Below are 16,494 nucleotides of genomic sequence, written 5' to 3'. Positions count from 1 at the left end.
CTTATACAATATAAGCCAGCTTACTTTTCCTAGCCCCTGCTTTACCTCCCTGCAAAGCCATGCTCATGGTCCCTGCTCTAACGCATTGAGGACACACAGAGAGACACACACAGACACACAAACGTACATGCACGTCTCTGCTAATTTGCATCTTTGTCCCAGCCTGAGCCCAGGAACATGATGAGCTAAGGAGAAATGGGCTGGACTAGATAATTCATGAAGGCCTGCAGAAAACCCGGGCTGTGGGGGAGCAGGCAGGCTGACACCAGGGGCTCCAAGAAGCCAGGTTCCTTCAGTTTCTGGGCTGAAAATAGAATCCTCTGGGGAGGCTGAGACAATGGAGGAGGGAAGGAGCCCAGCGGCAGACACACACTAGGCACACTTTTGATCACACGTACAACAAAGGGAAGCAGGAGGCGGCCCCCCCCCCGCGTCCAGAGGGGCCTGGGTGGAAGAGAACCGCCAGCCCCTTGGTGGGCAAAGCCCTCGTGGGCAGCACCCAGTGGGCTCGCTGCTCACTGCGGCAAAAACTCAGCTGGGAAGGCTTGTTTCAGGGTGAACATGACAAAGACGATCTCCTTGTAATCATTCGATTCATACAGACACCCAAACTGGGGTGACCCGTCGGGGCCGGTGCCCATGCTCTGCAGGTCTGAGTAAGCACAGCTGCCGGGAGCCAGCAGGGTGGGCTCCGACCAGGTAGCGGGCGTGGGGGGCCACCGGTTGAGGTACACGCCCAGGTTGGATCTCTGCTGTGGGTCAGTCGGGTGGGTGTAGAGCAGCCACCAGGCCGGGGGTTCGGAGCCTGCGTGGGGGCTGGGGAAGCCAATGATGCTCCCTTGGCAGCCGTGGGGGGGTTCCACCAGCTTCTGCACTGACTGAGACTGATTGAAATCCAGGCCGTTGTTGGCACTCTGGGCCTGGACCCTGACTCGGAAGGGGCTTCTCGCATTCAGATACACCACCCTCTGTTGCCCATCCCCGACTTCGGCCACCTGGCACTCCAGGGTGCCCTGGGCCACGAAGCTCCCTCTCGCCCAAGTGGACCCGTGGTCGTGGCTGACCAAGCAGAAGGCGGAGGGGGAAGGCGCCTGCAGGGAGGAGAGGCAGCGGTACGCGTAGGCCGGCACCACCAGGCTCCGCGTGGGGTTGTTCAGCTGCAGGCAGTGCCCGGGGCCCACCGCGAACGTGGCCCAGTCGCTGTGGGCGGAGGCAATGACGGAGTCTGTGAGGTCGATGGCGGGGCTCCAGGACCTGCCATGGTCCCGGCTGGTGACCTGGCACAGGCGTGTCATGTTGACCCTGCTCTCCAGCTGGTGATGCTCCGACACCTGCCCGGGGATGGCGATGAAGAAGAGGAAAATGGTACCCGTGGTCTCATCATGCAGGGGGCTTGGGTTCATGGATCGGTAGCCCTGCAGCTGGGCTTGGGACACCGCCTCCTGCGAGTGCCACTGCGGGAGAGGAGAGGAGGAGAAGCGTAACCCGGAGACGGCCAGAGACCCTGACAAGGGTGGTGCTCTGGGGGCGGGCGAGTTAGCGTGAAGGCTCGTGGAGGAGAACTCTTGGTCTAGCATTCATTCATTTTCACAGCACTTCCCAGAGCGGGAGCCAGGGCTCCACCTCACGCCCTGCAAGATGGCCCAACTCCACCCAATCCTTCCAGCACACATCCGGGGCAACCATGATGTGCTAGACCTCAAGTACAAAGATGCTTCGGGCACCAGCCCTGCCCAGCTCCATCCAGCTTCCGCTTCTTGAAAAGCAAAGCCTTAGCTAGGAATAACAAATGGTCTGCCAGGGTGGGACCGAGCGTGACAATCACCTCCCATCTTTTATACTTCATACGCTACTAATGTGGTCTGAGAGGGGGCAGCACCTTGACCCTAGGACTCAGTGAGCTTCCCTAGTACCCGAGTCGATGTCATAGATGCTGCCACTCTGCTGTCTATCCCTGTTCTTTAATGTGAGAATACTGGAGTGGGTAGCCTTGCCCTCCTCCAGGGGATCTTCCCAACCCAGGGATTGAACCTGCATCTCTTACATCTCCTGCATTGGCAGATGGGTTCTAGCAGGGAAGCTCCTATTCCTTAATAACCATCCCCCAGTGAGTGAGTCTAAGGGCAGACACGTGCCGAGGGTCTAACACTCATGGTCTTATCTAACCCTAAGCTCTAACTCCTGGGGCGCAGGTAGGACTACCTCCATCCTACATCTGCAGACTGAGAGGCTTAGATAAGGTAGATGAGCTTCCCAAGGCCATAGTTCTGGTAAGCCGTGGAACCGGGACATGAACCCAGGTCCCTCTGCTTCAAACCCATGCTCTAAGCAACTACAAGGAAGCAATGACCACACAGTAAAGATAGTCACAATATTAAATCCTTCATATGTAGTAAGCCAGCTTTGAGGATCTTCATCAGAATTACTTATCTACATGCTGGAACTTCAGGACCCAAGCAACCGCCCCAATTACCCACTCCAGGTCAATTTTACTCAGAGGATGAACTGCCTCGCAGGTAGGTGATGCTGAGCTGGTCCTCCCTCAGTGTCTCAAGGATGTAGGGAATCTTTCCAAAACCAGTTTCCCCGACTGACTTGTACCGAAGCAGATGCAGCCAGGCCAGCCAAACTTGTTCCGGGTGAACCCATGTGAGATCCGGGCGATCACCGGGGGGTACCTTCTCTGTCCATCCCTGATGGGTCCTTGAACACTCTGGCCCCCAGACCTCAGTCATCTAAAGGTGAGCTGGTCCCCGTATGCCTGGCAAAGCGGCGGTACCCCCATCTGGCCTTACCTGGACCTGGCGGGTGGTTGCATCGTAGCTTCCCCTGCGCAGGACAATGAGCTTGGCATGCTCGTCCTTCTTGCTCGTCCGCTCTTCTGCAAAGGCCAGTAGGGTCTCCTGCTGAGGCAGGTAGAGCAGAGCCGGGATTCTGTAGATGTGGTCTCCCGACTGGAACACCTTCTCCCTCTGCAGGACGGGGCAGGATGCCATGGTGCTGGAAGGGGCACAAGAACAGAAGATGAGTCCCTGGCAGTCCCGTCCTGAGATGCGCCAGAGCCACCCTCCCAGGCAGGTGCAGCGCAGCCCTCGGGCCAGCTGACTGTTGGTCCTTTATTGGACCGGATCCTGGTGGTCCAGAGTTGACGATAAGGAAGTGAAAGAAGGAAAGAGGTTAATATTCCCTGGGTTACACAGCCGGCCTTTGTGCTCCAGGGAATCAGCCAGAGAGAGAGAGAGAGCAGAAGAGAAAAGAAAGAAAGACATGGGGACCCAAGCTCTGATGGAGCAAAGGTGCTTTATTGAATCCTGTAAGAGTATATATATCAGTAGCTTCTTTAGTTAAAGATCAAGAGACCAGACTTTACAAGTTTACCAAGGAAGCAAGGAACAATAGAGGCCATAAGGCCAAGAGGAGATCCATATCAAAAGAGGGTTGTAAATAACACCTTTCACCAAATGGAAAAGCTAATGAAGGATGAAGGAGTCTTTTGGGCCTAGGAAAGAAAACAACAGTCTCAAAGGCCCTTGCTGAATCATCTAACTTTGGAGAAAACAGAACAGAACTTTAGGTCCCGCCCTGATGCTCCAGGCCAGTTGCATCTATCTGGGACTCATCACCCGCTGTCCAGAAACCTTCCACCCCCTACACCTGCCCAGAAGACTTATCACCCCCTGTCCAACTACAAATGCCATCTCAACTAAAGAATACCCAAAGCATCCCACCTGATTAACGTTTCCCTTATCGCTTCCGCAAACCTCCCTATAAATATGGAGCCTCCCTGATCCCTCTCGGCGCTCAGCCTGGTTGTTAGGCCGACTGTCGCCCTTCCTTGCCTGAATAAAGGTGACCTACTTCTGTTTATTCCCTGGTAGCTCAGACGGTAAAGCGTCTGCCCACAATTCGGGAGACCCGGATTTGATCCCTGGGTCGGGAAGATCCCCTGGAGAAGAAAATGGCAGCCCACTCCAGTACTCTTGCCTAGAAAATTCCATGGATGGAGGAGCCTGGTGGGCTACAGTCCATGGAGTCGCAAAGAGTCAGACAAGACTGAGTGACTTTTCACTCACTTCTGTTGAGGTCGTCTTTCCTTTTCTGCCTCGGCCCAAACTGTGCCTTACAAAGAAAATCCTATGCAAGCATCCCATCTCTTTGGATCTCTGTCCTGGGAGAGGCTTGCCTGCTCCTCTCGCCCAACATGGACTGATAAGGAACAGAGGGCTCAAGAGAGATAGGAAACAGCACACAGGAATCTTACTGTTAAATCTTCCTGACAATTCCCCCTATTTTATTATATTTGTAAAAAAGGTCCTGACCAAATGAGTTTGGTTAGTATTAACCAACCTTATAGAAAGGCGACGATAAACAACAAATACAATTATCAAGACAATCACCAAAGTTACAGTTCCAGACCCGATGCTGTGGGTAACACTTTGAAACCATCTTCGCGGGTCTAGCCCAGACAATTGATCTGCGAGCTGTTTAGCTAAAGTTTCCAAATTAGTGAAAGAGGGCAGATGTTTAGAAAAAGTTTAAAAGATTCCCTTTTGCAGTAATTGTACATTCAGAGAGTCATTATCATGTAAATGAAATTTGATTTGTTCCCAATTGTAGGCACTATGATTGAACAGGAGTAACACAAAATTGGCAATTAACACCAAGTTACAGAACATAAAGTCTTATTAAATTGTAAATTTCTTATGGCTATAACAAAAGGAAGTGGGACACAGGCCTGTATAAAATATGACTGATTATAGCGAAAGAAAGAGTTACTATGACCATGACTGGTCTCTGTGAAATGTCTAGTCCAAGTTTCAAGTTCTTCGGTGTTTGCAGCAAGTTTTTATATGTCCCATAGTTCAGGCCCAATTTGTTTATCGAGGACAATTCGAGGATGAGGAGGGGTGCCATTTCACCCTCAAGCCAGCCAAGAAGTCCTTTGTCATGGTAATGTTCCATTAGTAACCTTTTACATAATATTTTTTGTTCTTTCCCTAACTCTTTCTGTAAAGTTTCTGTTCATGGTTCACAGACAAAGGACAGCAGTGTCCGAAAGTCTTCTTTTGGAGGCAGGAAAAAAGCCCAAGTTTGTCGGCTAACATTTACGCATAATTTTGCTTGGCCCATGCACAATGGAAGGACTTCATAGCCTAAAGAAATGTTAATTAGCTTTCCCTCCTCCCCAGGGTGTGAGGCTTCCAGGGAGGGGGCATATGGGTGGAGTCATTGGTTGATACTATAGGTCTTTTCTCCGTCCATTTCATATGACCTATAATAAAGGGGGGTTGGGTAAGTAAGCCCAGTTAAATCTGATTTGTTAATCTGGCTCAACCAGGGGTCACGCAGGTCAGCATAGCGATAGAAAGGTTTTTAGGACTCAGGCATTTCTTGTTGAGAAACCAGATTTTTAACTTCATTAGTAAGGGTTTTCATTTGTCCCCAAGTGGGGTGATCATAGGGTTGATGTTGCTGAGGACAGCACTTCCTGGAGATGTTTAGAGCCGCCATGGCCCGTATTGGAACTTCTTCCTCCGGGGGTTCTAGTTATTTCATCTCCATTTTGAATGCCCAAGGGGGGCCCCCTTGGGTTGAATTTTCCGAGGAAAAAGTTTGTTGGATCCATCTGGGGAAATACAAACATATCCCTTTCCCTGTAAGATTAATATCCCAGATTTCCATTGTTTATTGAATCCATCTTGATACCAAACGGGCAGAGGAAGAGAAGTGTCCTTCAATTCCTCGAAATGTATTTCTGTTCTTGTCAAGATATCCCCTTGTGACAAGTTTAAAAAATTTAAAACAAATAAAGCTGTATTAACAATTGTTATAGGCTTAGAAAATATCTTATGTTGGAATCTGGTAAAGTCTGCTTTAGATAAGGAAGACAGTAGTGTTCCTGTGTATTCCCCCTTTTTAAATTTTTTTTATTTGCAACTTTAGTGTGTGATGTGTTTGTTCGACTGTCTTGTGTCTGTGGATTATAAGAAATACCTGTAATATGTTTAATAGAAAAAGATTGTATGTGTAACATAAATGGGAGAAGAGCGGTTTTTAATAACAGATTGTAGTTTAAAAAAAGAGTTGTTGAATAATAGGTTGATTGGAGTTTATGGTGGAGGTTTTTGTATTTTTTAATACAAAAACTGAATATATAGAATCAGAGACTATATTAATGGGGTAAGGATGTAGGCAAATTACTTGAATAAGAGCATATCATTTATTTGTTGAGCAGAATGAAATTTAGTATAAAAGACTTCATATTCTTTAAGAGACCAGAATGAAGCTTTGGTGTTTTTAGTCCCATCTATATAAAAAAAACCTCAGCTTGTGGTATAGGCTGTGAACTGATAATGTGGGAAATAATAAATTCAGTATTTTTGAAGAAATTTCACAGCTTACCAGAAGGATAATGAAATGAAATTTCTCCAAAATATTTTAGAAAAGCTATTGGGAAATTGGTAGAAGTTTGTAATGTGTTTTCAAATTGAGATTTATTTGTAATAAGGTTTTATTAAAGTATAAAGGAGATAGAGAAAGCTTCTGACAGATATCAGAAGGGGGCAGAAAGAGTGCCCCCCTGCTAGTCTTTAGCCAGATGTCTTATAACTACTAGCAGTCTGCTAATTAGAGAATTAGAGAAAGGAAATGTATCAAAACTCAGAGAATAGCACCAGGCCCCTCACCCACAACATGCATTTTGAGATAACCTTGGCACCAGCTGAGTTGTCCCGGGCCATAAAATGATTGACATGAATCTTGAAGAAAGGCAGATTACCATACAAATAGTTTTGTTTACATAGATTAGGGGAACAATATCTGAGTATAACATACTGGTTTGTCAAGTAGGTTCTGAGCCATTAGGCAGAACCGACTTGAAGACAGAGTCTGGGGTAAATGTATAGCACATTAACATAGCTTAAGACAAACATTTTCATAAGAAAAATGCATTGGTTAACTCAGGGTTTGAGAATAGTTAACTTTAGGTGAAACCAGATATCATTATGGCAACATAGTATTTTAAGAGAAACCTCTTTTTAAATTTGTATGGAGAAGGAAAAACAAAAATATATCGCTAGTTTGTTTCCTCCTGCCGCTTAAAAGAGATAAAAATGTCTGACACTTGCAGCCTATTTTCTCCATTTGGAGACCCCCGGCCTTCCTGCCTGTTAAGTCAAACTAGATCGGCCAAGCAAAAGACCGAAGGTTTGTGGGGGCAGGGACCCAAAAAGTCTGGTAGATATTCTAGAGGGGATTGCTTGAGGGTAAAGGAGAAAGTCATTTAGGGCTAGTATATCAACAGCAGCATTGCTGGATGTTGAGGGTTTGAGGGAAAAGATGGAATTTGCTCCTGCTTTTTGTTGAAGGGGACCTGGGGGGTCTCCTGCTTGGGGTTTTCTGGAATAGGTTTTCCTTCAATATCAAATTTAGATTTATACTCTTTGGCACAATGCATTTCTCTACGGCAGCAGGGGCAGACTTTTGGAGGTTTTTTTTTTTTTTTTGAGCTTTCTTAGGGAAGTCCCTTTTTAAATCTTATCTCCACATGTAACGCATCCTTCATTTCCCCTTCTAAAGGTAGCAACCATTGTTTTAGCTAGCATTTGCACCTTTTGAGTTTCTGATCCAATATTGCAACAGGCTTCAAATAATCAATAATAGTCCCTGTCTCACAAATTGAAGCTATAGCCTTTTGACATACTTGCTTTGCATTTTCATAAGCAAGTAATTTTTCTAGTTGCCTTTTATCTTTTTCTCTGATTACAGTACGGGAAATAGCAGTTTCTAATCTAGCTAAAAAATCAGCGTAAGTTTCATTAGGTCCTAGTAAAGGAGAGACTTTTGGATTTGCACCTGTTGGCAGAGGAGGAGCATTTGGAGCAGCCAGGGCAAGGCTTGTAGGAAAATTCTGAAATATTTTATGTTGCCGAATATCAGGAGGGCTAGAATTACCTTGAAATGGCAGAATCACAGGTTTAATGAGAGCCCACAGGGGCCAGAAATCTATCAGAATATCTTTTCCCTGTCTGGTGGCTTGTTCAACATTCTCTTTGACCCAGTGCCAAATTTTTAAATCAAAACTGCCTTCATCAGGGCACCAGGGGACAAGCCTCTACTCATTGGCATGAAACCAAAAGTCCCTGAACTTTAAATAAGTGATGAAGTAAAGCAGAAAAGTGAGGGGGCTTTCCAGCTGATTGACCCGTGTCTTAGTACTTACCAGCCTCAACAGGCCCTCTGGGGTCACTCCGTCTGAATCTGCCACGTGTATTGGAGTCCCTGTTCAGTGACCACTTGTTGGCCCCTTATTGGACCGGAACCTGGTGGTCTGGAGTTGATGATAAGAAAGTGAAAGACGGAAAGAGGCTAATATTTACGCAGCCGGCCTTTGCACTCGAGGGAATCAGCCAGAAATACAGAGACAGAGAGAAAGAGCAGAGGAGAAAAGAAAGAAAGACACGGGGACCCAAGCTCTGATGGAACAAAGGTGCTTTATTGAATTCTGTAAGAGCATATATACCAGTAGCTTCTTTAGATAAAGATCGAAAGACCAGACTTTACAAATTTACCGAGGAAGCAAAGAGCAATAAAGGCCATAAGACCAAGAGGCGATCTTATATCAAAGGGGCTTCCGTGGTGGCTCAGAGGTTAAAGCGTCTGCCTGCAATGCAGGAGACCTGGGTTCAATCCCTGGGTCCAGAAGATCCCCTGGAGAAGAAAGTGGCAAACCCTCCAGTATTCTTGCCTGGAGAATCCCATGGACGGAGGAGCCTGGTGGGCTACAATAGTCCATGGGGTCACAAAGAGTCAGACACAACTGAGAAAAGAGGGTCGTAAATAACTCCTTTCACCAAATGGAAAAGCTCATGAAGGAAATCCTATGCAAGCATCCCATGAGGCTTGCCTGCTCCTCTCGCCCCTGACAGGGACTGATAAGGAACAGAGGGCTCAAGAGAGATAGGAAACAGCACACAGGAATCTTACTGTTAAATGCTTCCTGACAGTCGACCACGCTGGGGGCCTGTCCCCTTCCCACATAGGGTTCATCCTCCATTATTACTCACCAAGCCCCTGTTCCCTCACTCTCACCTCCCTCCCATGGAGTCTGTCAGCACCTCTGTCCATGAGATGTTAGGAATGGCTATTCGGAAGAGAGTATTTTGTGTTGTATTTTTATTACCAGATGACAAACCTCCTTAAGACAGATTTGTGATAACCTGCAACTACTTTTGCTAAACCCAGCATATCTTAATCAAACGCTGAGCCCCTGGTGGGATGGGAGGAGCGCTGAGTGGCATTCTGCAACTGTCCAGCCTCCAGAAACTGACATATGTGAGCTTTATATAAATCCAGAGCTCCAGAAAGTTGTCTTTGAAAAAAAGGAGGAGTGGGGGGGGGGGGGGTAGTGAAAGTGTTAGTGGCTTAGTCCTGTACAACTCTTTGCAACCCTGTGGACTGCAGCCCAGCAGGCTCTTCTGTCCATGGAATTCTCCAGGCAAGAACAATGTGGTGGGTAGCCAGTCCCTTCTGCAGGGGATCTTCGCAACCCAGGGATCGGACCCAGTTCTCCTGCATTGCAGGCAGATTCTTGACCTTCCGAGCCCCCAGGGAATCCTGAGGGGTGGGGGGAAGCCTTGATTCTTGAGGTTCTCCTCTCCAGGTTGCTGAGGCTGAGGCCCCGTTGCCCTTCCATGTGGACTCCGACCCTGGAGAAGGGGCAGGGCGCTGGGAATGGAACAGAGAGGCCCCTGACAGCTCATTCAGGCTCAGGGGATCCTCCAGAGTGACAAGAAAATGACACTTTACAACAAGCATTTCAGGGGTCTTCGCTGGAGGTCTAGTAGCTAAGAGTCCACAATTCCACTGCATGGGGCATAGGTTCAATCCCTGGTCAGGGAACTAAGATCCCACATGCCATGAAGGCAGAAATAAGAAGTCAATAAATAAACATTTTAGGAGGTTTCCTGGTGGTCCCGTGGTTGTGACTTTGCGTTTCAATACAGACACTGCATTTTCAATTGCTGGTCAGGGAGCTGAGATCCCACATGCCTCATGTCCAAAAACCCAAAGCAGAAAAAAAATACAGAAACAATATTGCAATATGGGCTTCCCTGTGGCTCAGTTGGTAAAGAATCTGCCTGCAGTGCAGGAGACATGGGTTCAATCCTTGGGTTTGGGAAGATCCCTGGAGAAGGAAATGGCAACCCACTCCACTGTTCTTGCCTGGAAAATTCCCATGAACAGATGAGCCTGGCAGGCTACAGTTCACGGGGTCACAAAATTCAGACACAATTTAGGGACCAAACAACCACCACCAATTTTGTAACAAATTCAGTAAAGACTTTAAAAATGGTCTGCATTGAAAAAAAAAATCTTAAAAAAAAAAAAAGCATTTGGCTCAAAAGGGTGACTTTCCCGGTGGCTCAGATGGTAAAGAATCTGCCTGCAGTGCAGGAGACCCAGGTTCGATTCCTGCCTCAGGAAGATCCCCAGAGGAGGAAATGGCAACCCACTCCAGTATTCTTGCCTGGAGAATTCCATAGATGGGCCATAGGCTACAGACATGCCTGAGTGACTAACACACACATGAAAAGGGTGGCAAGGGCCAAAGGGAACTTGGAGACCATGAATGACATGAACTCCATTGGTGCTGGGCCACCTTGGTCCCCTTCAGGGGGCTGAAAATAACTTCCTCCTGGTCACACTCCAGGAAGGACTGTATTTGATGACTGGCCTGCCCAGAATACACAGACCTGATCCTCTTGTCCTGACTGATAACTCTAAAGTGTCCCAGCTCCAGGGCTCCCCATGGGCTGAGCCAAAAAGTCCTTTAGATTCTCAGCCCAGCATCTCCCTCTGCACAATCCCCACCATCTTCCCTTCCTTTCCACAGCATTGGCCCCAGGAGGCTCCCCTATAAACATTGGGCATTGGAGCCTACTTTCTGGGGAGTCCCACCTGTGATGTGATTCTGGGGAGGGAAGTAGGAAGTGAGGTGAGGTCTAACAGTCACATGGCCTCCTGTGTACGCCCGTTACAGTACAGTTCAGTTGCTCAGTTGTGTCTGGCTCTTTGTGACCCCATGGACTGCAGCACGCCAGGCTTCCCTGTCCACCACCAACTCCCGGAGCTTGCTCAAATGCATGTCCATCAAGTTGGTGATGCCATCCAACCATCTCATCCTCTGTTGCCCCCTTCTCCTGCTGCCTTCAATCTTTCCCAGCATCAGAGGCTTTATCACTGTGTCAGTTTTTCAGCTCTTCGGATCAGGTGGCCAAAGTATTGGAGCTTCAGTTTCAGCATCAGTCCTTCCAATGAATATTCAGGACTGATTTCCTTTAGGATTGATTGCTTTGATCTCCTTGTTGCCCAAGGGACTCTCAAGAGTCTTCTCCAACACCACAGTTCAAAAGCATCAATTCTTTGGTGCTCAGCTTTCTTTATGGTCCAACTCTCGTATCTATACATAACTACTAGAAAAACCATAGCTTTGACTAGATGGCCCTTTGTTGGCAAAGTAATGTCTCTGCTTTTTAATATTCGCTCTAGGCTGGTCATAGCTTTTCTCCCAAGGAGCAAGCGTCTTTTAATATCATGGCTGCAGTCACCATCTGCAGTGGATTTTGGATCCCCCCCAAAATAAAGTCTATCAATATTTCCATTGTTTCCCCATCTATTTGCCATGAAATGATGGGATGGGATGCCAAGATCTTCATTTTTTGAATGCTAAGTTTTAAGCCAAAATTTTCAATTTGTTCTTTAACTTTCTTCAAGAAGCTCTTTAGTTCCTCTTTGCTTTCTGCCATAAGGGTGATGTCATCTGCATATCTGCGGTTATTGATATTTCTCCCAGCATTCTTGATTCCAGCTAGTGCTTCATCCAGCCAAGCATTTTATATGATATGTTCTGCATATAAGTTAAATAAGCAGGGTAACAATATACAGCCTTGATGTACTCCTTTTCCAATTTTGAACCAGTCTGTTGTTCTATGTCCAGTTCTAACTGTTACTTCTTGACCTGCATACAGATTTCTCGGGAGGCAAGTAAAAGCGGCTTGGTATTCCCTTCTCTTTAAGAATTTTCCAGTCTGTTTTGATCTACACAGTCAAAGGCTTTAACCTAGTCAATGAAGCAGAAGTAGATATTTTTATTGAATTCTCTTGGTTGCTTTTTCTATGATCCAGTGGATGTTGGCAATTTGATCTTTGGTTCCTCTGCCTTCTCTAAGTCCAGCTTGAATATCTGGAAGTTCTCGGTACATGTACTGTTGAAGCCTGGCTTGGAGAATTTTGAGCATTACTTTGCTAGCGTGTGAGATGAGTGCAATTGTGTGGTAGTTTGAGCATTCATTAGCATTGCCTTTCTTTGGGATTGGAATGAAAACTGACCTTTTCCAGTCCTGTGGCCACGCTGAGTTTTCCAAATTTGCTGGCATATTGAGTGCAGCACTTCCACAGCATCATCTTTTAGGATTTGAAATAACTCAGCTGGAATTCCATCACCTCTGCTAGCTTTGTTTGTAGTGATGCTTCCTAAGGCCCACTTAACTTTGGACTTCAGGATGTCTGGCTCTAGGTGGGTGATCACACCATCGTGGGCCATTCAGATCTTTTTTTGTATAGTTCTTCTGTGTATTCTTGCCACCTCTTCTTAATATCTTCTGCTTCTGTTAAGTCCATACCATTTCTGTCCTTTCTTGTGCCCATCTTTGAATGAAATGTTCCCTTGGTATCTCTACTTTTCCTGAAGAGACCTCTGAAAGGTCGGGGCATGCCCCCGGGAAAGTGCTGCAAGGCAAATTCCGGAGGCTGGCTAAACTTCCAGGGGCTGGCCCCCTGCAGCCTGGCCCAATCAGGTACCAACATAAAGCCCTCGGACACTGACCACCGCTGTAGCCCGCGCTTTCTTCCTTATATGAAAAGACCTGGCCTGGATGCCTGCCCGGACTATAAAACCCCTCCCCACCCCTCATACCTTGCAGACTCCCTTTGTCTCCTCACTCACCAGCCCCCCGGGAGTTCTGCCCGAGAGCGACGCTTAATAAAAGGCCTTTACCACCGGTCCTTAGAGGCGGCTTTTTCCTCCCGCGGCGTTTTTCCTAACATCTGGCGCCCCAACGTGAGGCCCGAGGTGAGGGCCCCCGGCACTTGCCGTTGAGGCCCCCTCGAGCTCCACCGCCACGGAAGCCTCGGACCCAGGCGGCCGACCAACCCCCTGGACGGCAGGATACGGAGTAAGTCTCTTCGGCTTTGGGGCCTGCATTCCCTGACGACCACCTCCTAGGGCCCCGTAACGAGTGCGCACTTACTGGGCCCTCCCGGTCACCAGCTGGTGGGGAGACGTCCCCAGCGGCTGAGTAGACCTCCGGCTTCGGCCTCCGGCTTCGGCCTTTCCGGGTCCCTGCGGTCATGAGGAAGACGTTCCCCGCGACTACACGGACCTCCGGCTCCGCTTGACTCATCCGAAGACGTTCGGACAGCGGGGGTTGCCTCCACGCCCCGTGGTCGTCATGGGATTGACAGCCTCCAAACCCGATCCCCGATACTCCACCCCCTTAGAGTGCCTGCTAGCTAACCTGCAGACTCTAGGGCTAAAGAGAGATATCCGCCCCCAGCAGCTCACTTTTCTGTGCTCACAGGCCTGGCCTCAGTATTCCCTAGATAATGGCTCACAATGGCCAGCCACAGGGACACTAGACTTTGACGTCCTCCGTGATTTGGATAATTACTGCCGGAGAACGGGAAAATGGTCTGAGGTCCCCTATGTTCAGGCCTTTTGGGCGTAGCGCTCTCGCCCCACCCTGTGCACTAAGTGTGCTCCTAGCCAGATCCTACTCACCATGGCCCCCCGACTCCACCCTCCCGAGCTAAGCCAACCCCTCCCGCCTCTGAGTCCTCTGCTTTCTCTGTTCCCCCAGAAGATCTGGTGGCCCCCCCTCCCTACGCCTCTCCCACGGCCCCCTCCCCTTCCTCTCCGGTTCCTACTCCCTCCCCTTCCACTCCGGCCCCTCCTAACCTCTCCCCCTCTAACCCTACTCCGGCCTCTTTTGCTCCTGTTCCCGCCCCTGAGGCTTCACCGCAGGCCCCAGATTCTCCGGCCCTTAACCCTATCTTGTATCCTCCTCTTCCCCCCGTCACTCCCTTCTCGTCTCCGTTTAGCTCCCACACTCGCTCCCATAGCAACCCTCCAGGGGCCTCCCCGCCCCCTCCCCCAGCCCCACTACTCCCTCTGCGACAAGTAGCCGGAGCTGAGGGTCTAGCCCAGGTCCACGTCCCCTTTTCTCTCCAAGACTTAGCACAGATTGAGGCCAAGCTGGGATCCTTTTCCTCCAACCCCACTCAGTACATTAAGCAGTTTACTGGTCTGACCCGCGCCTACACCTTAACATGGCAGGACATATATGTCATCCTGGGATCTACCACCACCCCCGAAGAGAGGCAGGCCATTTGGACGGCAGCCAGGGCTCAGGCCGACCAGCGGCACTGTGCCAACCCCTCCCTCGAGCGCCCCCCGGGAGCTCAGGCAGTTCCTGGCACCGACCCTGATTGGAACTACCAGGAAGGGGGTGGCGGCCAGCTGCGGGTACGCTATATGATAGAGTGTCTCCTCGATGGGATGGAAACGTCCTCCCATAAGGTAGTAAACCTCCTCAAACTAGATGAGGTGACTCAGGGGCCCGACGAAAACCCAGCCATGTTTCTTAATCGGCTGACTGAGGCCCTTGTTCAATACACCAGACTGTCCCCTGAGTCCCCCATTGGGGCAGCTACCTTGGCCAATCATTTTATCTCCCAATCCGCACCTGACATCTGAAAAAAGCTGGCCAAGGCCGAGGACGGCCCTCAGACCCCTATTCGAGACCTGGTAAAAATGGCCTTTAAAGTTTATAACGCCCGTGAAGAAACTGCTGAGGCCAGCCGAAAGGCAAGGCTCAAGCAAGAGGCCAAATTTCAGGCAAGCCTCCTAAACCAGCAAACCCAGGCCTTAATAGCGGCCCTGCGGCTGGCGGCGGGCTCAGGGTCCCAAAACCCCCCTCCGGGGGCCTGCTTCAAGTGAGGCCAAAAAGGACACTGGGCCAAGATGTGCCCCAATCCGCGGCCTTCTTCCAAGCCGTGCCCGTTGCGCAAACAACGAGGACACTGGGCTAGTGACTGTCCCCGGGCCTCTCGGGCCCCGACCTCTAGGGGCTGGGGACCAGAGCGCCCCAGGGAGACCTCCTGCCCTCCTCCGGCCTTCGAGCTGCTGAGCTTCGACGATGGCTGACATCGCCCAGACTCGGGAACCCTGATAACCCAAGCCAAGCCCAGGGTAACGCTCCAGGTAACGGGTAAAGTCTGGTTAATGCGGGGGCTACCTATTCGGTCCTTCCCTCTTTCAGGGACACTTTACGTCCTTCCCAGGTTTCGGTTATGGGCATTGACGGCCAACCCTCATGTCCACTCCAAACCCAACCACCACCCTGTCAATTAGCTTCCTGCCTATTTACCCACTCCTTTCTGGTCATCCCCTCCTGCCCTACTCCTCTCTTAAAAAAAAATAAAAATAAATATATATATATATATATATATATATATATATACTCTCACAGATCTCCCAGCAGGTGGCTACGGCCCTGGACATCGACTGGCATCTCCACAGCCCCTATCGGCCCCAACCGTCAGGCCTGGAACAAAGGCGCAGACAGCTCCAAGAAAGCCCCCTCTGGACCAGACTCAATGGTTTACTCCCATACCTCTTGCCCTTTCTAGGCCCTATACTCCTGCTGGTTCTGGGCCTCACCACAGGCCCCTGCCTCGTCCAACTTATTCTTCGCTGGGTCCAAGAAATAGCGCAGGCTGCGACCGGACGGGCCATGCTCCTAACAGCTTATACTCGACTCAATCAAAAAGACATAGACCCACTTCACAATCCTGCATAAGCTGACCTTTCGTCCCGGCTGGCCCCTACCCCTCGTCGCCCCCGTTCAGCAGGAAATAGCCAGAGAGAACCGGCGCCCCTTGTTCTATAACAAAAAGGCCGGGATGAAAGGTCGGGGCATGCCCCCGGGAAAGTGCTGCAAGGCAAATTCCGGAGGCTGGCTAAACTTCCAGGGGCTGGCCCCCTGCAGCCTGGCCCAATCAGGTACCAACATACAGCCCTCGGACACTGACCACCGCTGTAGCCCGCGCTTTCTTCCTTATATGAAAAGACCTGGCCTGGATGCCTGCCCGGACTATAAAACCCCTCCCCACCCCTCATACCTTGCAGACTCCCTTTGTCTCCTCACTCACCAGCCCCCCGGGAGTTCTGCCCGAGAGCGACGCTTAATAAAAGGCCTTTACCACCGGTCCTTAGAGGCGGCTTTTTCCTCCCGCGGCGTTTTTCCTAACAACCTCTAGTCTTTGCCATTCTATTGTTTTCCTCTGTTTCTTTGCATTGATCAGTTAGGAAGACTTTCGTATCTCTCCTTGCTATTCTTGGGAACTCTGCATTCAGATGGGTATATCTTTCCT

General features: G+C 49.5%; 1 protein-coding gene across 1 annotated transcript in view; it reads right to left on the bottom strand.

Annotated features, from left to right (window-relative positions):
* Positions 1–515: 515 nt before the first annotated feature.
* Positions 516–16,494, bottom strand: part of NEU2 (neuraminidase 2) — a 34,655-nt gene continuing 18,676 nt past the window's right edge. Inside the window, exons 2-3 of the mRNA XM_043878746.1 lie at positions 2,796–3,000; positions 516–1,454 (exon numbers count right to left, since the gene is read on the bottom strand). Coding sequence (XP_043734681.1) covers positions 516–1,454; positions 2,796–2,996 — 1,140 coding nt within the window. The 5' untranslated portion in view covers positions 2,997–3,000. The remainder of the gene's footprint in view (positions 1,455–2,795; positions 3,001–16,494) is intronic.

Source organism: Cervus elaphus, chromosome 20, assembly GCF_910594005.1.
Source record: "Cervus elaphus chromosome 20, mCerEla1.1, whole genome shotgun sequence".
In the NCBI taxonomy this organism is placed as follows: Eukaryota; Metazoa; Chordata; class Mammalia; order Artiodactyla; family Cervidae; genus Cervus; species Cervus elaphus.
This window is presented reverse-complemented; position numbering and strand designations above follow the sequence as displayed.